We start from the raw sequence: 23147 nt of genomic DNA, 5'->3' as shown, positions 1-23147 counted from the left end.
TAAATGAACACAGTGTCCGTGTAATTATTTCGGGTAGAGCTAGCCATGTGGGCGGCCGGGTGCCGGGACGCAGCCCGCCGCTCCTATTTCTACACAAAATGATGAAAAAGAGACACAAAATTATGGAAGTATCTGCAAATATAGGGCATCTGTCATTTGGTGGTGGCAGTGGTGGTGAATAATCCATTTATTTTACTCCTGTATAGTAGCAAGTACAGATTCCAAGATCAATGTGTCTCTTGCACACACCTTGAAGGAATGAACCATCTAATTTGATACTCCACCCTTTGTTTATCCTATAGTATCCACGTCACAGAATAGCAAACGTTTACAGTTTTATGCATCACCGAGTAGTAAAGGAGATGAAGGGAGCTGCGGAGATATTGGCCATTACACCTGATTGCCATGACTCCGTGTGAACTGGATCCAGTAAGAAGGTTCTCATAGTTCTACCCATTCTGCACCTTCCTTCCCCATGTTTCCCATTGCTGGAGGTACAACACTGTAGAGCCAGCTTCCCCAGGCAGCACTGTTCAACAGCAAAATGTGACCTAACCTTCCAGGTGGAAGGTGTACCTTCAAGCTCAGAAAAGAGAACAGCTGAGTTTGAAGTGAACCAGAAGTATCATGTAAGCCCCTCCCTTATGTCTGCAGAGAGCATTGGTGACAACTTTTTCAATTAATTTAATATATTCAAAATTTAGACCACATGCACACCGTTTTGTCTTAAACACCCCAATTGTCCTTTGAGCCACTAGTTTAAGATCCTTTATACAAGATTCTATCTTTTTCACTAAGGTTTTACAATAAAAGGTATGTTATGAATACACGCATGTGCGTGTGCACACATGCACAGCTGTATGCACACACACATAAATTTAAAAAGATATCAGAACTGGAATAATAATGGAAAAATATAAGAGTAATATGGAGTAGCTGTTGTTAGAGCCTCTCTTGTGCCATCGGTGCCGTGGTGCAATTATTGTAAAATGGAAATGGAAAGTTCAAAGACACTCCTTGATTTCATCAATCATGACAAGAACCATCGTACAGGTATTGAAGTTTTTCTAATGAACTGACAGCAACCGCTGATGAATCTGCAAGATGGAGGTGCAAAGTATTTATTGTCCATGTCTGTGGGCTCTGTTGGGATACCTAGCATCAGCAATAAGCATCTACAGTATCAATTTAAAGGGCTTTCGTAAAAGAATTTTGTATGATGGCTACCTAGGAAGTATATCAAAAGACCTAGATACCTGCAACATGACAGCTGAGTTACACTGAGACTGCCCGGGAAATGTGTAAGGGAAGCACCAGTGTCAGCCAGCACAGCACGGACGAGGGAATTGAGGGCAGAAGAACCAGGATGTGGGTTTTGCCCAGAATTTACTTTTGATTAGAGACCTTTCCAGAAAATTCTTTCTTAGAAAAAAATGATTAAGATAAGTGCTTTTGTTGCTAACTTAGCTTGTGTGCTGTAAAATCAGAAAGTATTCATGTTTATGAGATACAATATAGTGTTTTAATATGTACCCTTTAAATAATGTTTAAAAGAGTTTAAGCATGTCTGTCTTCTCATCATTTATTATTTCTTCATGGCAAAAGCATTCAAAATTCCTTTTTTCCTAGCTTTTAAAAATATTTTATTTATGCTGGGTGGGTGATAGTGCAAACCTTTTAATCCCAGCACTCTGGAGATAGAATAAGGCAAATCTCCATGAGTTCAAGGCCAGCCTGGTCTAAACAGAGAGCTACAAGCTAGCCAAGGCTACACAATGAGACCTGTCTCATTTTTAAAAATTTTGTTTTATGTGTATAGGTGTTTTGCATGCAATAGGCCTTTACACCACGTGTGTATAATTCTGGTGGCAGCCAGCAAACTGGATTCCCCGGAATTGGTGGAATAGGTGGCTGTCGGCTGCCCTATGGGTGCTGGGAATGGAATTTGGGTCCTCTGAATGAACAGCCAGTGTTCTTCACCGCTGAGCCATCTTTTCAGCCCTTTTCTTGTTCTTTGAAACATGCAGCCACATCACTGCTCTACCTCGTCACTGTCCCTAGTTTTTATGACACAACAGTATGGACTCTAACTGTGGACTATTGAGGAACTTCTCCTTGCCTTTTTACTCTTTAAAAGGCTTCACTTGTGCAAATTTCCACTAGTACAGAGATGTGTTTGGGGTGACTAGATTCTGATACTAAGGTGACTAAGCCTGATACTACAGGGAACTGCTTCCTTTCCCTGCCCTGATTATGAGTTCTTTCAAACCCTGCTCACGTTTGTGATCCTTAGACACCACAGCGACAGCTGTCATTTCGGGGAAGTTCAAAATGAAATGATTTGCAATCTTTTTCTTATGTGAATATTACCAAAAGTGGAAAATTTTTGCATTATCTTGATTAGGCTTTAAAGTATCTTGACTCTTTAAAACTCCAAAGAACTTGCACTTGTAAAAACCTGGATTTTGCTTTGATCTGAGTGTGTCAAATTCTATATGTTGACATTCTAATTGCCAGGCTAATGATGACTTCAGAAGGTGTGGTCTTTGAGAGCAAAGCTCTTGTGTACATGATAGGTGACCTATAAAAGCAGTCTTGGAAAGGTGACCTTCATGACCTGGGAAGCAGGCTCTCCTCAGACACCAAATCTGCTCCCACCATGATGCTTAGTTCACCCCAAAATCTGAAAAACAAGCCTCCATCATTTGCAAGCTGCCCTGACTACAGTATTCTGCTGCAGGAGCTGAACAGGCTAAGACAGATGCTTATAAATTTCTCATAGGGAAAGTCCTTATGAACCTGGAAACAAGTTCCTATGAAACTTTCCTCACAAGCACTGAGTGAGCCTTCCAGACCCGGCAGGTTCCATCAGTCTACAGCTTAGAAACAAGAAGAGTTCTCTGTGCTGTGTCATCGTAAGTCTACTGAATAACACGCCCAGATTAGTTCCAAGCTCACTGCAGCTTGATAATGTCCTTTGGTTCTGGTTCCATGCTGATAGAACAATGGGGTAAACAAAGAATTTTGTTTCCTCAGCCAGGTAAGCCATGGATAGACACACAACTTACTGCGCGGCCAGACTGCTCGGAGACAGCGTCTGTTCATCGCCTTCATCACTCCACAAGCGCGTTGAGTTGTCACCTACAGCAACAATGCATAGATAAACAGAACGCTTTTGTTCAAACACACAACTCCTCACCTCCCCAAATTATCCCAAGTCAAATTAATAATGGGAAAAATAATTTTACAAACTATATTCCTGTTCTTTTTGCTGGGAACATTTAAGGTGTTCGTAGGAAATGATGCTTTTTGATTAAAATAATCCCAGCCTATGAGATTTCTAACCACTTTTTTCATTTGCTTTTTGTCCTGAGACCTCTTTTCATAGGTAATATTTAGACACCATAATTAAGATGGTGAATGAAACCAAGCATTTGTTAGTCAAATGAAACCGCTTTCAGTCGAATGTATCACTGGATGGTTTTCTTCTGCCCTGTCCCCAATTTAGGCGCTTCAGATGTAGATCCAGGAATCAGTTGCCATCACTAATCTGGACTTTCTTTCCAAAAGCAGCCAGTGATCACTGGACCCAACTATGAATGAGCATTGACCAGTGTAAATAGGATTGTGTCGTGATCTCAAACAAGAAGGTGCAGAGCATGGGGGGAAACTAAAACTGGACCTAATGAAACCAAATGTGAAGAAAACTGTCCCCCCACCACGAGGTTAAAGAGGACTCTGCTTGTTATGGAAGTGGAATTGTAAAGGGGAAGCAGGTTAGAAACAACGTGAAAAACCTGGAAATGCAAAATTCTTTTTTTTTTTTTTAAAAAAAAAAATTAAGACAGGGTTTCTCTGTAGCTTTGGTGCCTGTCCCGGAACTAGCTCTGTAGACCAGGCTGGCCCCGAACTCCCAGAAATCCACCTGCCTCTGCCTCCCGAGTGCTGGGATTAAAGTGTGTGTCACCACTGCCAGGTGAAATGCAAAATTCTTTAAGCAGTCATGGTAAAAATGAAAACACTAAGTCCAGGGATTTAAGCCACCTCGCTTAGGAAGGGCATCAGCGGCATCTCCAGATGCTGCTCACAAGGGGCCAGCACACCTGGATGCCGCCGTTCTTAAGGGGTCCTCACAAGCGGCCAGCACGCCTGCATGCTGTGGTTCTTACGGGGTCCTCACAAGCGGCCAGCACGCCTGGATGCTGCCGTTCTTATGGGGTCCTCACAAGGGGCCAGCACGCCTGGATGCCGCCGTTCTTACGGGGTCCTCACTGTTGTCAGCACGACCTTAAGTCTGCAGATATCCTGGCTCTCCCGGTTTCCAGGCCATGTGCCCTACAGTCGTGTGATAATGTCCCTGTGCAAAGCTCTGCAGACACCATAAGCTTTTGATGTTTTCTGTTTTAGTGAAATAAATGTGAATATACACGAATATTCCAGAATTTAACCCCACCTCCATCCAACTTCTGTATCATTCATTCATGTCTAAGTTGGCTTGGCCTCTGGCAACTGTCAGAGTGGCCTTTTCAGTTTTTCTCTTCAGGGGAGTGAATTTTTCTGAGATTTATCAAAGGGCAATTGGATATTATTGTCCTATGCATAGAACATGTATCATCGAGTTAAAACATCAGCAACAAAGACACTCAGAATAAATCACCCAATCAGTAATGGTAATACTACTACTTAAGGATACCTATATACTGAAAAATTAAGGGCAAAGATCTATTGAGATGTATTTTTTTTTCCTATGAAAAGGTATTCAATGCCATTTCCCAAGGTCTGTCTTGCTTTGAAGTTTCAACTTCTGTGTGAGGCTCTCAGGAGTGTTGTTAGCATTTGTGTATTCTCTGGTTATGGAGTTTCTCTTTTTCATTGAGTTAGTAAAATGAATAACTGATAAATTAGCTTCATGTTATCAGTGAGACTTAAGCTCAAATGTAAACAGAAACTTTTTCCTCTATCTACTAAGGACTATAAAGTACTTTGAAAAAAATACTCTTACAGACCAAAATGGATGGGGAAGTGTTAAAACCATTATATAGCAAGATTTTATTTATATGGCTTTTACAGAATTAGGCACGGATAAAATGGTGCCCACAGACAACAAGATAAGCGCTCTACATCAGTAAGAGTTTTTTTTTTAATTATTATTAATTTGGGAGGTGGTATACAAAGAAATGGGTTTCACTGTGACATTTTCTACTTTTCCATTTATTTATTTGTTTGTTTGTTTGTTTATATTTCTCATGCGTACTGAGGTATGAGGGTTGAGATCAGAAGTCAGCTTTGAGAATCGGATTTCTACTGGTGGGTCCCAGGCTGAACCCAGGTCATTTTGTCAGCAGGCATCCATCCAGCCATCTGCTGCCCTGCTCTGGGACATTTCCAGGTGTGTGTGTGTGTGTGTGTGTGTGTGTACACATGCATAGCAGTAGTGTAGATATGTATGTATGTATGTATGTATGTATGTATGTATGTATGTATGTATGTATATCATTATACTTTGTACCTATTTACCTTCCACTGCTCTGCTTCACTCTCCTCTCTCCGGCTTGCTGAACCCCTCCAGCTTTCCAATAGCACCCTTCTGCTTCCGTGACACACATCCCACTGCTCTCTTGATTTCCCCACCCCTTTAGATTCTTTCTCCTTTCCATAGCCTCCTTTCTAATTTGCTTTCTATCTTTCCATCTGTCTAATTATCTTTCTATCTGTCTGTCTGTCTGTCTCATATTTATCTACCTAAACTTAAATACAGGCTCCATATATAATGGTAAATGTGAGATTTGTCTTTCTGAGCCTTGCTTATTTAACTTAACATAATGCTCCCGTTATATAGGTGTCATAGTTTCTTTATGCATTCTTGCATGGATGGACATAAAACCTGTTTCCATATCCTGGGTATTAAGAATAATGTAAGAGTAAACATGGGTATGTAAAGACATGTGTGCTGTGCTGACTAGAAGCCAGGAAGGATTACTTTGCTTTAATAGCCAACTTTTTGTTTATTTATTATTGCATATGTTACAGTATGTGTGTATGTGGGTATGTATGTGTCATAACACACATGGGGATGTCATCAAGCTTTTGAGGCAAGGACTTCCCCCAAAGCAATCTTGCCCACCCTGTTTTCTATGGTAAAATATTGTTTCCCTGGATTTATGACTTTGCAGAAGAGCACACGCCCATGGTTCACACAAGTGACCTCTACTCCTAAAATTCACTCTTCATAAAAGGGACTGTGAGAGCTCGGTATCCAGGATCTACGGACTGTGGATTGGACAGAGCATAGAATTAGATCCCTTAAAATAAAGAGAGGAGGCAAGAGCATCCCTGTGTCTTCACGGCTGATGTGGAGGCTTCTAAAAATGCCCTAAGTGTCCTTCCAATTCAGGCTGGATGAGTGACAAGCCATAGGTAGTGGGAAGTGAGACACCAGGGTATGTAGGACACAAGGCGATGGCTGTGAAGTATGTCATGTGGGAAGAAGTGTGGCATGGCATGTCACGCCCCATCAGTGGCAGGAGATAAGAGCAGTCCTTACTGGTGTGGCCCCATGAGAGTGTCTGTGTCTGAGAGTGGAAGCGGGAGGCCAGTCATAAATATATTAAAAGTTTAAAGGACCTGGCTGTGGGCATACACAAGTCCAGGGTCTGCTCTCACACTGGCTGTGGGCATACACAAGTCCAGCGTCTGCTCTCACACTGGCCTCTTCCTGGCACATACCAAGCCAGTGTCTTTTGCTGTGAAATGGGGTCATATTTCAGAATGGTTTTGATAATAAAATCACTTAGTGCTGACACAGATAGCACACACATCTTCTGCATTTGAAAGAGTGCTGCCTGTGAGAGCCACAGGAGCCAAAAGCTCGACCACGAGTCACTTTCTGCCTTGAGCAAAGCCCAGGTAACAAGCACATGCCCTTCAAAGATACAGCTAGAAACCATGAAGACCCAACATGAGGTGACCTGATTGTGGTGGCAAGTGTCTGAACTACAGTCAGAGACTCTCGTGTAGACGAATTAGCCTCCCTGGTTTGAATTTGAGTTTCCTGAAGACTCTCTAGAAATACCTGTGGAAAACTTTCAAAGGCCATGGCATTTCTGTTCAAGCAGGTAGGGACCTGGAATTAATGACTAGGGAAATAGAATTAAATGCATTGCACTGCTATCCAGACTGAGGCCTCACAAGTGCATAGATTTAATAACAAAGAGGAGTTAAGCACATCCAATTTTGGAGGTAAAAATGCCCTTTCTGGTCACATTTTCTTGTCACCTTGACCATCCTAGCATGTTTTAATACTTTTGAAGGTCATTGGCATAGTCATAGATATAAATCTTGGACATTGCTAAATATAGGAATATAGAAAACCAAATTACATCATTCACCAGGAAAGGGTTTTTGCTGTCACATTAGTTAGACATATTGTTTACTTCTGGCTTTGAAAACATGGATAAGCTTTTGTCTTTGGGGAAAAGAAATTTTAACTTGATCACTCTGATTTATATTATTATTATTAATTATGTTATTAGTAGTAGTAGTAGTAATTTTAAGTTGTAAGTCTGAAAGGAGAATAAGAGAGAATGGTCAGAGAAATGTGATATTCTTAAGTCTTTAAAATGCAAGTATTAAAAACAAAAGAGAAAACAATTAGCACCCTGCCTAGTCCTCCAGCACAGATTGTGTAGAGAGCAAACCTCTTCCGGTGTTCATAAAAACATTCTAATTTATTTATTAAAGTGTCTTCCCCGCCACCGCCTCCCATTTCCCTCCCCCTTCCCCTATCAAGTCCCCCTCCCTCGTCAGCCCAAAGAGCAATCAGGGTTCCCTGCCCTGTGGGAAGTCCAAGGACCACCCACCTCCATCCAGGTCTAGTAAGGTGAGCATCCAAACTGCCTAGGCTCCCCCAAAGCCAGTACGTGCAGTAGGATCAAAAACCCATTGCCATTGTTCTTGAGTTCTCAGTAGTCCTCATTGTCTGCTATGTTCAGCGAGTCGGGTTCAGACCCAAAAAGAGGAACATGGAATGTACTCACTCATATTTGGTTTCTAGCCATAAACAAAGGACATTGAGCCTATAATTAGTGATCCTAGAGAAGCTGAATAAGGAGAACCCAAAGAAAAACATATAGGCATCCTCCTGAATATTAACCTTCATCAGGCGATGAAAGGAGACAGAGACAGAGACCCACATTGGAGCACCGGACAGAAATCTCAAGGTCCAAATCAGGAGCAGAAGGAGAGAGAGCACGAGCAAGGAACTCAGGACCGCGAGGGGTACACCCACACACTGAGACAATGGGGATGTTCTATAGGGAACTCACCAAGGCCAGCTGGCCTGGATCTGAAAAAGCCTGGGATAAAAACATTAACATTAAAAACAATCCTGCTCCAACTTTCCAAGCAAGCCACTAGTTCTGAAGCTGTAGATAGAAAACGTCTCTTTCCCAACAGAAAGAAACTGGTAGCTAAGCATGTGCGAGTCTGCACTGAGAATTCTTCACGGGCCTCTAAAGCCTGCTTTTCATGAGGCACCTGAGACAATGTGAGGAGCAGTCGGCTTTTCATCTGAGGCTGGCAGGATGCTTACTTTAGAATCCAAAAGCAGAAGCCTACTTGTTTAAAAACTGGCAAATGCAGACAAGAAAGCATATTTCTGAATTCATTCAGAAGAGGTAAATGTTAACCTGTGTTTGCTCGCACAGTGGGGATTTGCTCCTTGCAGCTCTAGACCTTTGTGTGTGCCTGTAAGTGTCCACCCAACTGTCTCCATGTGATTCCTAGGTAATGACATTCTATATATTCAAAGGTGACATTTTCTGACTATGTTGCAACATGCTACATTTGTCCTACTGGGGTGATTGACTTTTCTTGATAAATTATTTATGCTCTGGTACCTACTATGTATTCTCAAGAGGTTGGATGAGTGTATATTTTTACTATTGAAAGGTTCTTTCTGATTTTTTTTTAATTCAAGTTAAGAAATGAGGTCACATGCCAGGTGTGGTGGCCAATGCCCTTAATCCTAGCACTTGGAAGACAGGGGAGGCAGAGCTCTGTAAATTCAAGGCCAACTTAGTAGTCTACATAGTGATTTCCAGGGCAGTCAGAGTGACATGGTGATACTCCGTCTCAAAAAAAAAAAAAAAGGACACAAATCTTCTAATTTAGTTTAGCCTTTTGTTCCAAAGAGCAATGATAGAAATCTATTTGTTGATGCTATTTGATATTTATTTTCTTTGGAAAGCATAAAAATAAGTTTACAAGGTAGGAGAACTTGCTTTTACATAAAGAAAACTTCTGGAAACTTATCCTTTTTTGGACCATGGCTGCCTTTCACATTTCAACTCTAGACATGGACTTATAGGAAGCATAAATCCTCATCTAGGAATAACACTGTGTATACATGATCACATCAGTTATATTCTGCTTCATTTTTCTGATGGCTTTGTGGTGCTGCATTTAATCCAGGAAAACGAGGATACTATACCTTGTGCCGGGGCGTCCAGGGTGTTCAGCAGATGTTTAACAGACTTGTGGAGGCTGCTGAATCCTTCATCAGTTTGAACACGTGGGTAAGCCTTCTGCACTGTCAGCAGCACCCTAATGAGGGGAGAGGCAAATGAAAGCAGATTGTGTGGCGGGGCTTACAGACAGAAACAAAAGGTTATTCAAGGAGAAAATGGCTACAGTATAGAAAATGATTCCTATAAAAGACAAGATGCCGCTTTTGTAATTTAATTACTTCATTGTCTATTCATGCACAAAATCCCCCAACATTGTTCTTGAACCAGAACAGAGAACTTGATGTTTCCAGAACTGTAAAGACTTGTACTCAAGGGCCTTGGAGTAAGGGAGCAAAGGTCTTGTCAGGTGTTTGATTTTCCTGTCAAGAATCATAAACAAGCAGTTAGGAAAGAGCAACCCACACTGAAATGAAATCTTTTAATTAAAGGGAGAATGAAATACTAGAAGCTATTTCTATTAGAAGTCAAGCCTAGATCTAGTTTGAAAAGTAATTATTATATAATCAGGTCATATATTTACGAATATTCTGCTAAAGAAATGATAATGGCTTTTAAAAAGCAGAACTTGTACTAACTAAGACTGTATTCTGTCCCCTAAATGGCCCACAGGCACTGCTCCAAACTAGCTCAAAATCAATCTCAAAACACCCAGCACTGGCTCTCCATGAGTTATGTAACTAATAAGATGGGCAGTTCACACTGGGCACAGACAAAATCAGCAATCCACTTTTGCTTGAGTTTGTTCCTGGTTTCCAAGGAACAACTAATTATTTAAGAAATGTCCTTTTTTCCCCTCTACGGTCATCAGTGCATTCCAAAAAGAGATGAGGCTCTTCAGTGGGGATGTCTGAATCTCACGAACATTGTGATTTTTATACCAACAGTCAGCTGAGCCAGTATTTTAACTCGAGTGGCAAGTGCCTTCACCCCTGAGCCATCTTGCTGGCCCCCAGAGCTTTGTATATTAACCAAAACAAAACACTACTGTCAAGCATTTGCCACTGAAGAGCTGATACAGCACAAATCAGCCACTAGTTTCTCTTCAAGAACCTCAGCGGTAGGCTGGAAGCCTTCTGCAGCACTGATCCGGTGTGTTAATGAAGAGCATTTGACAATATTGTTGGAATCTTTAACATTTTAAAACTAAGATAGTTTAGTCTTAGCCCCCTAGATATGAATGAAAGCTAACTTGTAAGTATCTCTTAGGAAATTTCTAGCATAATATATAAACATGCTATATAAACATGCATATGAATATGTATATGTATATATATGTATATCTGTATTAGGTACGTTACATAAGCATGAGGTGTGCTCAGAATGCCCTGTCACCGGAGTATGGCTGTATTCTGTCTGTCTCACAGTCATCCTTTGGACAGCTTCATGATTGTCCCCGCACCGTGCAGCTTGCACTGAGGCTTCAGTAGTATAATTCTAGTCTGCTAAGAGTCTCCTGAGTCTTCATCTTTGACTTGTCTCTAAAAGCTGGTAACCATGGACACCAGATGAACGGGCTTCGTGTTATAAATTTCAGCTACTTTATACCCAGTCTCGCTACTTGGTCTAACATGTCTGACCTACTGTTTTAAATTGAATGAATGGACACTTGGCAATATCATGACAGCCAGCACCATTGTCAATATGTTACTAGTAAACAGTTCGTTAGCCAGAAGACTAAATTTATTTCTAGCAAATTCAAATAGTAGTGATGCTGCCGGGCGGTGGTGGCTCACGCCTTTAATCCCAGCACTTGGGAGGCAGAGGCAGGCGGATCTTTGTGAGTTCGAGACCAGCCTGGTCTACAAGAGCTAGTTCCAGGACAGGCTCCAAAACCACTGAGAAACCCTGTCTTGAAAACCAAAAAAAAAAAAAATAGTAGTGATGCTGGCTTTCATCCTCTCTGAAGTGCTTTGAACCACAAATCAATATATATGTTTATTTTATTCAATAAATTTTCCCCATTACTTATCATATAAAATGAAAATTATTCAAAGCAAGTCACTTTCTACATAAAGGAAAAACTTTTTAAAAGTTCCTGACTTATATCCCAGCATGACCTTTCTCTCATAAGAGCTGGGAATCACATATAACTTCTCATATATGCTTCTGAGACTGCTCATTTCTGCTAATTACTGCCGTAATCTTAACAACCTAATCTGATTTTGAAGATTGCTAATATACAATTTACAGCTCAAAAAATAGAGGTATAAAAAGGAAATGAACTTTCTATGGGGCCACCTGTCCCCTTAATTTGTGCAACAAAGAGCAAAATAAAGTAATGAGATGATAACATGATGATAAAAAATTTGAGTAAAATGTGGCTTTTAATGACATTGTTAATTTAATAATAATAATAAATATTTTATTTAAAATGGTATTTGAATAAAAAATCAGATATTTAATTTTCAAATAATCACATTTCAAAAAACTAGAAGAAACAAATTTAATTTTAATACAGATTTCTATTTAACTGATAGCATAAAACTTCATCTCCTAGTATTCAATATAAAAATTAATAAAACATGAGCCAGGTAGTGGTAGCACATGCCTTTAATCCCAGCACTCAGGAGGCAGAGGCAGGCGGATCTCTGTGAGTTCGAGGCCATCCTGGTCTACAAGAGCTAGTTCCAGGACAGGGTCCAAAACTACAGAGAAACCCTGTCTCGAAAAATTTAAAAAAAAAACATTTAAAATCTTTTATTGTATTTCATCTTCAAGCTTCACATGTATTTTAAACCAACAGAAAAAGCATCTCAGTGCTGACTCACTATTAGCACAAATCTTTGCATCATATTCTTTTTTCCATTTTCAAGTAAAAGTATTTATTTTAAAAAGTCAGGTCAAGAGTGAAGTCCAAGGCATTGCTTCTGTACAAATGATTGTATGTGTGGTGTGCGTGAAAGAGACAAAGTCAGAGGGCCCGTGCATAATTTTACTGCAGGCGTGCAAGAACATACATAGAGATGGGGACCAGAAGAGAACATTAGGATGTTTTCCTCTGTCATCTTTACCGTATTTCACTGAAACAAGACCTCTTAGCGAACTGAACTGAGCCAGCCTGACTCTTGGAATCCTCTATCTCTTCCCTGAGTGATGGGATCGCAGGTATGCACAGCCATGTCAAAATAATTACGTTAGGGATTTGAACACTTGTGTAGCAAGAGTTCTTTACCACTGATTCCTCTCCATAGACTTGAAAATAACGGTTTTTTTTAAAAAAAATAATTTAGTGTAGGGATGAATTAAGAGTTTTCTAACACAATTTAAGGGTGATTAGCTCTGATGCCTCCTACTGGCCACATAGAACTGCTAAAACTTAAAGTGTTGGTATTCCCATTTGGAGATTTATTTTTAAGTATGTGTCTGAGAGAATATTAGGCACACATTATTGAAGGTGTGCCCAGAGACCAGAGGAATGTGTGGGATCCTCTCGAATAGGAGTTATAAGTGGTTGTGAACTGCCACATGGAGTTCCGGGAAGCAAACTCAGGACCTCTGGAAGAGCAGTTTGTACTCTTAACCTCTGAGCCGTATCCCCAGCCCCAAACTATTGGCATTTTTAATTGAGATACTTTACACTGCTTTCATTAAATTTAGAAATTTTGAAAAACAAATTTACCCATTCAAGATGTTCCCAACTTATTTAAAAGTTTTGTAATGGCTAAGTTAAGCACAAGTTTTAAATTCTTTAATTAAGGCTGCGTTGTCAGTTACTCTGTCACCTTAATACAAGCCAACTCTTCAAAAACTCACACCAATTATGATACCATATTAGAAACAGCAACTATATAAATTGATAGAAATTTCCTAGATCATTAAGGTAGCAATGTTGTTTAATTTGATAAAATTCAAATGCCACTCTCTTATCAAAGCAAGGAACAGAGTGGGAGGAAAAATTTACAAACCATAATATATGGTTTAAGACTTTTCTCCAAAATATATGAGTAACTCCTACTGTGAAGTATTGAAACTTCAAGATGGCTGGGATTTAAAAAGATATTTCTTTCAAGAGAGAATTCAAATGTTTATTGAATCAATGAAAGGCAAGAAGTATTGGTGAGCATAAAGAGGAAGTGAAGCCCTGTCACATTGTTTGTGAGAGCACTAAATGGTGCAGCAAACTCTATAGAAAATGCTATGGAGGCTTCTCAAAATATTAATCATAAAATATGATGGAACAATTCCTCTTCTGAGTCTTTATCCAAAGGAATTAAAACCAGTAAAGTGTTCTCTAGTGTTCAGTTCAGTACTACTTATATTTATCAAATGGGAAGTGGTGTAACTGATCATTGATATATGAGACAAGTCCTTACTACGTAGTATGGGCTGATCTTGAACTTATCACCCTCCTACCTCAACTTCTCAAGCAGTATTTTTTAAGTCTACATTCTCTTGACAGTATAGTATTTAATCTTTCCTTGACATTGTGTGGCTCTAAATCTCTTTTTACTGGATTTCAAAAAAACTATTTTGCTCACTCATTCTGTGTACAGATATTTGTTTTCCCTTCAACTTTTAGCTCTTAGAAATATTGAGATAAAGGCATCATATAAAAAGGCCTTCATTTTCTAAAAAAAACTAAGAACAAAATTAGTTCTTTATTGGAATATGTGATGCTGTTTGTGTGTCAATTTGATACAAACTGGAGTTATTTGAAAGGAGGGACCCTGAACTGAGAAAATGCATCCATGAGCTCTGGCTGTGGGCAAGCCTGTAAGGCATTTCTTAATTAGAAATTAATCGGGGAGAACCCAGTCCATTGTGGATGGTGCCATCCTGGGCTGGTGGTCCTAGGTTCTATAACAAAGCAGTCTGAGGAAGCTATGAGGAGCAAGCCAGTAAGCAGCATCCTTCCATGACCTCTATATCAGCTCCTGCATCCAAGCTCCTGCCCTCCTTCAGTTCATCTCCTGACTTGGCTTGATGATTAACAATGATGTGGAAGTATAAGCTGAATAAACCCTTTTCTCCCCAACTTGCTCTTGGTAGTAGTGTTTCATCACAGCAATAATAACCCTAAGCACCATCTGTGGACTTAGAAAGACCATTTATGAGGAAAGTCAGTCCCATTTAGGTGACTAGAGCAAACTTGAACCAACAGGGCTGTTTTAAATTGAATGGTACAAAGCAAACCCCATGGAGATATTTATTCTTAGTTAATTTAGTGACATGTGCACAGAGCTCAGGTTGTCCCAAAATGATCTCGTGTTACTGATCCAAGTTGGTTCTGCTCTGCCTCATTCTTGGAAGCCCCAGGACACAAAATAATGTGTACTTCTCTGGTGAGTGTTCCTCTTACTTTTCATGGATGCCTGCTGACCTCAATGAGGAAATACAATGTGTCTTTCTTCTTTGCTCAACTGACCCACTCACCTCCTTGGCTCAAATCTGCAGCAGCTCAAGGGCTGCTTTCCCAGTGTTTAAAGGACCTACCTGACAGTCCTTCTCACAGGAACTATTTTTTCAAAGACTTCTTTGTGAACAATTGCATTCCATTTACCATTCCATTAACTCACCTGTTTGCCTTTTGAAGGACGCCAAACAGACCGCTCAGTGAGGTGTCATTCTGAAACACATCTGGGAAACTCGACAGGAGTTGCCAGACCTCTCTTCGCTGCTGCACTAGGGAGAAAAAGGACAGCACCTGGGAAAGCCCCTGGAACACTCTCTTCTGGTTGGCAGGGTCGCTTGACATCTTCAGAAGCCAAACCACAGAGAAAAGAAAATGATGCTTTATCATTTGGAGTTGCGTGGCTTACTGTCTCTAAAAAGTTTTTTCAAAACTGTATTTCTACATTCACAATTGTTTTTCAAATCTTCACTCGCTTCTCTTCCATGGAAAAGCTGTCACCATCTCTCAACATCATTGGCTTTTTCCCCATCTAGAGTTCCATCTATTAGCATATTTAAAGTTTGATTGACAACATTATGTTGGTATAAAACATTTTAAATTAAATATTCAGAAATGAAAGTTAGCTTTCTAAAACCAAGTTAATTTCTGAATGTCTTTTCTTCCTTATTATTTTATTAGTTCTTTGGAAATTTAATACAATGTGTTTTGATCAATATCCATCAATACCTCCCACATCCACTACCCATTCACTGTTCACCCAAATTTGTGTCTCCTCTTTTGTTTTCATCTATCAAGTCCAATTTGTGGTACCTCTATATTCTCAGATGTGTGGTCTTCCACTGGAATGTGGTCCAACTTACCAGGAACCCTACTCTTAAAGCAAACTGAATCTCCTCCTCCCAGCATCCATCAGCTGTCAATACCTCCCTGACTAAGAGTGAGACAGCACGTCTACCTCTCCTCTCCGTGCTGGCATTTGGTCTGGCATGAGCTTGTACAAGTCTCATGCACTCTGACACAACCACTGTGAGCTCGTATGTGCCACTACCCTTCTGTGTTCGGACAACTCTGAGTAATGCTCTTTTTATTTTCCTTAGTACATTATCTGGGAGATGCAGGCATATTGCCCCCATATCTTTTATTAGGATGTCTGTTTTTGATGGAGATCCCTTAAAACTAATTATGTGGAAAAGTAAATGAAATATATTATGCATATATTCATGGCACATGTAGAACTATGTTCACCAAAGTGCTTGTTATTAAGCTTATACATGGTAGAATAGAGGGTTTCCAGATTCCATCTCAAAGCTATGGGCATTGGTTGTGATGAATGGTTAACTCTACCCGATGACACACACCTGTGATATCCACAAACCAGAAAAACTATGGCTTTGGAACCACATGATCCAGCTACTTCTTTCAGAAGTATTTCATCTTGTTCTTGCCCAGAACAATTCTTTCCATAACCCCATTCATACCAGTCAAGTTAATCTTCCGTCTGTCTTAATTTGATTGACTTTGAAGAGTATAGATTTGGACACTTGGGCTACTCTATCTAATGGAAGAATATAAGTGATAAAGATTTTCCCTAGTACTGGGGATTCAGGGCAAGCATTCTACCACTGAGCTACATGTCCAGCCATTGTAAAAATTCAAGAAAGATGAGAGCTTCATGTTCTAATTTGAGCCATTAAAATGTTGTCCTTAAACCTGGCCCTTTTGGAAACCAGATTACTAGAAGATACATTTTAAAAATTAAAAATTACTTTCAATATAATTTAGAGAACCAAGGGGAAATGTTAAAGTAAGCATGCTATATTTATTCCCATTTATAAAATCAGTGAGTAATTCTGAATTTTTAAAATTTTCATTGCATGTGTTTCATTATATTTAGGTATTGGCCTCTTGTTTTTTTTTTCTTCATCACTTGAGACTAGACTGGAGCATGAACAGATGGCAGTGGGTACTGTTATCAGAATAACATCGGCTCTACTGGGTAAAATTCGAGGGACAGGGATAAATGATTTCATCAAAAATCAGCAAATGAAGTATGATGCCATGAGAAAAATAAAAAGACATTACCCATTTTTTGTAACTGCTGACAAGAGTATGACACTTATAGTTGAATTATTAAACTTGCATTCTGTCCTGCGCAATCACAGTTTTCAGCAAAAGCACCCCTCCTTGTAGAACCAAGCTGCAGTTTATCTGAGGTGCATGCGCACAGGCAATATTTCAAGTTCCATATCACATCATTGTGATCCTGCACATTTCAATGGTAAATAGCTGCTACTTAACATCAAACATTGTATGTAAATGTTTATGTGGGAGGAAATTATGCTAAAGGTCTACAAATATTCCAGTCAATATTTTCAAGTTCAAGTGGGTTGCAGATTTTCTAATAACTCATAGTTATTAGAACCCCAAATGGAAGCAAGACCCTTCTAATTGTGCATAAGATTTTGGATGCATATATGTATATATACATACACATGTATACACACACCACACACACATATATGCAGATATATGTGTGTATGCACATATCATATATAGCATCTGCACTCACCTGAGAGACCTGATATTTTAGTTCCTGGAGAGAAGACTCTAAAAGTGTCATGTTTGAAAGGCAAAATTTGTTAAAAACATTTTTCCCTAGAGTGAGCCAAGAGAAGGCGTAGTCTGCTGTGTATCCTGGGTAGGTCTCACACAGCTCTCTTCGTATCTCTTCTGGAGTTGAATTTTGCTTCAACAGCTAAAAGTACATGGGAGAATAGAAAAGCGATATTAAAAAACATACAGAGGAAGAGACTGTCATCTTCAAGGTAACTGGGCTATCTTTGCAACTGCTATTTTTAAAGCTCTGCTTTACAAAAAAAATTATTAAAAAGAAATAAAATAAGCAAATTTATCCATGTGGAGTTGTGGAGGGAGAGTATACATAAAGATGTAAGTTCTTGTGGTTTTGATGTAAATGGTTCACATTTGATTTGTAGAACCGAACTGGCTTATCTCTGACCCGAGGACTGAAAAGCACCAAATGTTTCTAACAAACATATTTCTAAATAAAAACCATATTCATTTTTTTGGGGGTGGGGGCCTTGAGCAGAAGAAGCTCAGGTGCCTTTTAACTCTGTGTAGTTTCTCTTTTAAAAATTGGTCGTACTCTTTGAAAGACCTCAGAAAATAAAAGGTCCTACTCACAGGACCAATTGTGCTTATTTACAAGAGTGGATTGGTGGATTGTGTTGTCTGTAAGTCTGTGTACAGAAAGATAGAAAAAGGGAAAATATGAAAATGCTTCTTAAATAGATAAGTCAAGATAATTGAAAATAATGGAAAATAATTTCCTTAATGGAATCTTTGTAACTGGCCAATGTATTCCATAGTACAGCTGCATTGTAGATGAAACACTGCTTCAGTCATAAAATTGATCACCAGAAGAGCTTATGTATTTACAATGTTAACTGCATTTAATTGTAATACTCAAGGGGTTCCTTCCAGTAGCTAACTCATATAACCCTATGAGGTAAAGGCCAACTCTATTCTCCCCTTAAGTTTACATCTCAAAATTTATCCTCTGCTTTCCAGCAACTGAACTTCTCAGTATAATGGAACAAGACAGGATCCACTTATCTAGGAGGCTCTGCAAATGCTGGGATGTCTGGCCCTTCATTCACGGCTCTGATCTAACGTTACACATAAACTCACTCCGAAGTGATTTCTCTACTCATTCCTGCAAGGATTGCAGAAAGCAGCAAAGAGAAAGAAAAGAATCTGGGAGATGCTGACGTAGGCATCGCTATGTCATCCTAATTCTTAGATCCCTGCCTTGTTACAGCCACTCCAAAAATATGTATCCATCTACACAGAATTCACTTGAGGCTTATATCTCTAGAATATGTGACTCTGTGCTACTTTACAAAATTCTAAAATCCCATTCCATATAAGAAAGAGAATTTGGGAGTTCCAGAACAGTAATGTGGCAATTCTAAGAACAATGTTTCTATTCTACACATTCAAGAAATTGTCTGACCCTTAAGCAAACTCTCTGCAGGAAGCAAGAGAGAGTGCTTACAGCCTGCCAGCCCACACCTCTTATAAAACTGTGTTTAACGCCTTTCAATAAGAGCAATCATAAAGTAGATGATCTCGGGAAACAGAAAATTCCACGAGTAAGCTTTCTAAAACATGTTAAGAAAAAAGATTTTCCTACTTAGGGGAGAGATTTCTACACCTCTGATTGGTACAAAGGTATTATTGTGGATGAGACAGCAAATGTGAAGAGCGTCACAGCTTCATTTATTTCCTTGCTTCATAAAACTGAAAGATCACATAAAATGCTATATTATTTCTTAGTAAGTGAAGACTGTAAGTTCAATTAGGGGACTTACCAGGGCAGTAAATAAATGCCCCCATCTTAAGGGGTTTGCAAGTGTCTTAAAATGAAACTATGATTGAAAAGTGCCTAAGAAAAGAATCTGCCTAAGATAGTATTTAAATTGGAAACACACTGTAAGCCCCTTCCTGTTTGGGAGATCTACCTACCAATGTAAAGTATATTTGTTCAAATTCTTCATTATATGTTCATTGCAAAACTAAATGAAATTACCTTTTCCAAATCAAGGATGCGTGTGAGCACTTGGCTGCCATTGAAAATTTCTGGGCCCATTCCTTCCAAATCAGAGCTTGGTCTGGGAGGTAGTGTGGCTATGACAGAAGAAAGAGCATATTAGAATTTGAAACATACATGTACCCACATGCTTGCAAATGGGGACAGTCACAGAAGATTTCATCACCATGCTCTGTGACCTCATGTGCCTCACTGCAAGAATGTGCTGATATATGTCTAGCCCATGAACATTTCAGGCTGGCAAAAAGGACAGATTTTGGAGGCTTTTCTTTCCACATAAAATTGCTATGACTTTAGTCCCCTCTTCTTTATTTTCCCCAATCATTTTGATGCCATTTGCATTCATTCCAGTTTCTGTCGTTAAACTTCATCACCAGTAATATTGCCCAATAAACAGAATCATTTCTGTGCAGGCTTAGAGGATTGAGGTGCCCTGACCAGCTCCATAGATCCATCATCTCCAACATCTGTTCCAAGGATCAGCCACTGCACATCTGGTGATAATGGTCTTTCTTTTTAATTACCCAAGTGGGATGTGAAATATGCTTAGGATCATAAATCCCTTCTCCTTAAAGTGGCTTCCGAATGATATTTTAGATCAAATAAATGGGATGAAGTGATGACTTTAGACTACAACATTTCCTAATTAAGAAGTTCCCAAAGTGGCCTTGTCTAAGACTACTTACAATGTGGTACAGGTTTCTGAGTACTGAGTATAAGTTAACTAGAAGTATAATTTCATATATATACCATGGATAGAAAGGAAGTTGATTTTTATAAATATTGGGCACAAGTATTTGTTATCCTCACAATAGAAAATCTCAGCATTTAAAGATGCCGGTAACATATTTCAGGAGGAACTTCATTTGAGTGCCTATAGGACTGAAAAATTTGCCATCTGATTCCTCTAGACTTAAGCAATCTATTTATGAGATAAATAGTCAGGAAGAGAAGCATAGCCTATAGCTACTGAGTAAGGTAGAACTTAGTGGCCTGTGAGACTGTGAACTTATTTCAGCTGTGCCTTAAACTACTCAACCAGATATCCACAGATCACTCATATCTTAACTCCTAAGAACAAGGGCCAGCATGTTCCTATGACATCAACCCTACACTTACTTGACATCATAGTTTTAAACATTCAAATATTTAAAGTTTTATTTAATTCTTTATATGCATACAAATTTATTAAATTTAAATAAAATTTAAATTTTTAAATATTTAAATAAGCATGCTTCTTCTTTCCTCTAAAGGAACAATCAAGTTCTAATACACAAGGAGCATTGTTTTATTCACTAAAATGTACCCGGTCTCTAAGTCACTGAGTGCAAGTTAGCACATACCCGATCCATGTTTGCCAAAAAATGTAAAACAGTCCAATGGTTTGAGAGTTCTAATCAGTGTTTCCTTAAGGCACCAGCATTACTTGTGTAAAAACTTGAAATCTTGTGCTTTTATAACTTAACTCAGAGAGTTTGAGGCACATACATATTTGAAGGAGTCTGGCCTTATGTGAAGCATTGTCAAGCCACTTTAAAACCAGGTGTTTTAAGCAAGAAAGAGAAGCATCCATCAAAAGCCTGTTCATTTATGGGTGTCTGCTTAAACTCACAAGGCATCCCAATCTTCATCAGTTAAATGGAAAGTTTGGATAAATCTCTGAAGTTCTTGCCAATATTTTTGTTCCTGGAAATTCTGTCCACCCTGATTCCACTTATCTTGCAGGTGAGGGCCAGACTCTCTTCTGGGATACAATGCAATCCTCAACATCTAGACTTTCCTACGCAGCATTTCAGGAAGAACTGAATTTCTCATCATTCTGAAGAAGTTTGCATTGCTCTACTGCCACACACAGGCAGCCATGGGGAGTCCTTGGGTCCCTTGGGGGCAATCTAAGCATTCCATCTTTATTTGAAAATCTGAAGTGTAAAACTTTTAAAGATTAGCCCTTTCCTAGCTGTTCCAAAGGTCTATTCTAAGCCTTACAGGAAAGAGCTGGCTTACCCAGTGGTGCGTGACTTCTTTCTGGAACTTGGGTGCTCTGGAGTGATAAATTGCTGTCCCTCTTTGGGTTGGATGACTTTTTCGGAATTTCACTAGAGGAAGAAAAAGCAAGAACTCTCTAACTTTGTCCACATTAATTCCAGCTAACTAAAGCAATTTCTTGTGCAGAAGATTCAGGGGCTCTAAGGACTTGGAAAGTTTTCAACTATTTCCTCGGATATTAAAGGATGGATTCACCTACCCAGTGCACCAATAAACACATAAGGCTTCTTGCCAGGTAAACTTTTGCTCAGTGGTAATGAACTAGATGAGATTTTAAAGCAGTCATTATTCTTTTAATCTTGAAAAAAGAATTTACTTGAATAAAGCATTATGGGCGAACTCTAAACATACTTATGGTGTTCTTTTCCTATTGAAAATCTGGCAAGGCCTAAATAAGGAGTTGTGTTTTGAAAATGGAAAACAAGGCCTGCTTGTTTGTCAACAATTAAAAAAATACTTAATTGTATTTAATTACGGATGGCAGATTGCTTCAAAGGGAACTAGTATTTACAGCCAGATTCAGGGGAAAAGAAAAGAATAAACCCTCAAGAAGATCTAGTAGGTGCCAGGGACATACTGTGATTGATGCCATTGTAGGTGGCAGTGGGTATAAAGGGATAGATGGCATTAGACCACATTTCTAATTCTACCAAATGTGGCAGAGTGGTGACAAAAGCATTGTGAGGCCAGGGATTCCCATGCCGTGTAGTCATGCTAGCATTCAGAAAAAATAATACTGAATTTTCCCAAATTTAGAAGCCATCATTTAAAAACTGCACTCTCTACATTGATGACTTACAGTACTAAGATGCAAAAACAACAACAAGCATATTTTCTCCCACTTTTTCAGTAGCAAAGATTGAACACCAGGCCATATTTGGTCAGTGAGCCATCTCTCCAGTCCCCAAAGTGGAAACAATTATATTTTCTTGAAAATTAGATACAACTAGAAATAAGGGCCTAGAATAGATTGTCTATTCTACAAACAGACTATGTGAATTAAAACAACTTTCAGAATTCTAGAAAGTTGGTGAATTTTGTATAGTTGTTTTAAAAACATAATTATGTTTTTAAAGATGGCAAGAAATTCTACTTATAATTGTGCTTCAGCCAGACTCCTGCTTTATAAAGCAGATCTTAGCAATTTATAATTGGGAACATTTGTTCAGTGGTGGCTTTTGTTTTGGAGGCTTCTTTTTATAAAAATGATGAGAAGAGGTAACATTTGTTTCTATTCCCCAGTGTTTTTCCAGTATTCTCCTTAAAATGCAGTGGTTGCTCCAAAAGGTCTGCATTCTTAATGTACACTTGAATTATTCATGACCATGACTATATTCCCCTAAATCTTTTTACATTCCTTATGCTGACTATTTGGATGGAAAAGCCATTCAGATGAAAATAAGAACTGACCTGAACCTTTTCCTTCTCAAGAAAAAAAAGTATTGGAAAGTTGGGAAAAGTTAGGCTTACTTTTTTTCCTTGGCATTTTTTCCCAGTCCAGCTTGTAACTCTCTAAGGAAGACTACTGAGTATCAACACACACACACACACACACACACACACACACACACACAGAGAGAGAGAGAGA

At 39.1% G+C, this 23147-nt stretch overlaps 1 protein-coding gene across 1 annotated transcript in view; it reads right to left on the bottom strand.

Moving 5' to 3' along the window:
* Nucleotides 1-23147, bottom strand: part of Abca12 (ATP binding cassette subfamily A member 12) — a 180673-nt gene that overhangs the window by 86563 nt on the left and 70963 nt on the right. The window contains exons 4-9 of the mRNA XM_005361416.2: nt 21518-21609; nt 19493-19590; nt 17450-17635; nt 15044-15222; nt 9491-9603; nt 3069-3141 (exon numbers count right to left, since the gene is read on the bottom strand). Of these exons, the coding sequence (XP_005361473.1) occupies nt 3069-3141; nt 9491-9603; nt 15044-15222; nt 17450-17635; nt 19493-19590; nt 21518-21609 (741 nt within the window). The remainder of the gene's footprint in view (nt 1-3068; nt 3142-9490; nt 9604-15043; nt 15223-17449; nt 17636-19492; nt 19591-21517; nt 21610-23147) is intronic.

This window comes from Microtus ochrogaster, linkage group LG4 (genome assembly GCF_000317375.1).
Source record: "Microtus ochrogaster isolate Prairie Vole_2 linkage group LG4, MicOch1.0, whole genome shotgun sequence".
Classification (NCBI taxonomy): Eukaryota; Metazoa; Chordata; class Mammalia; order Rodentia; family Cricetidae; genus Microtus; species Microtus ochrogaster.
This window is presented reverse-complemented; position numbering and strand designations above follow the sequence as displayed.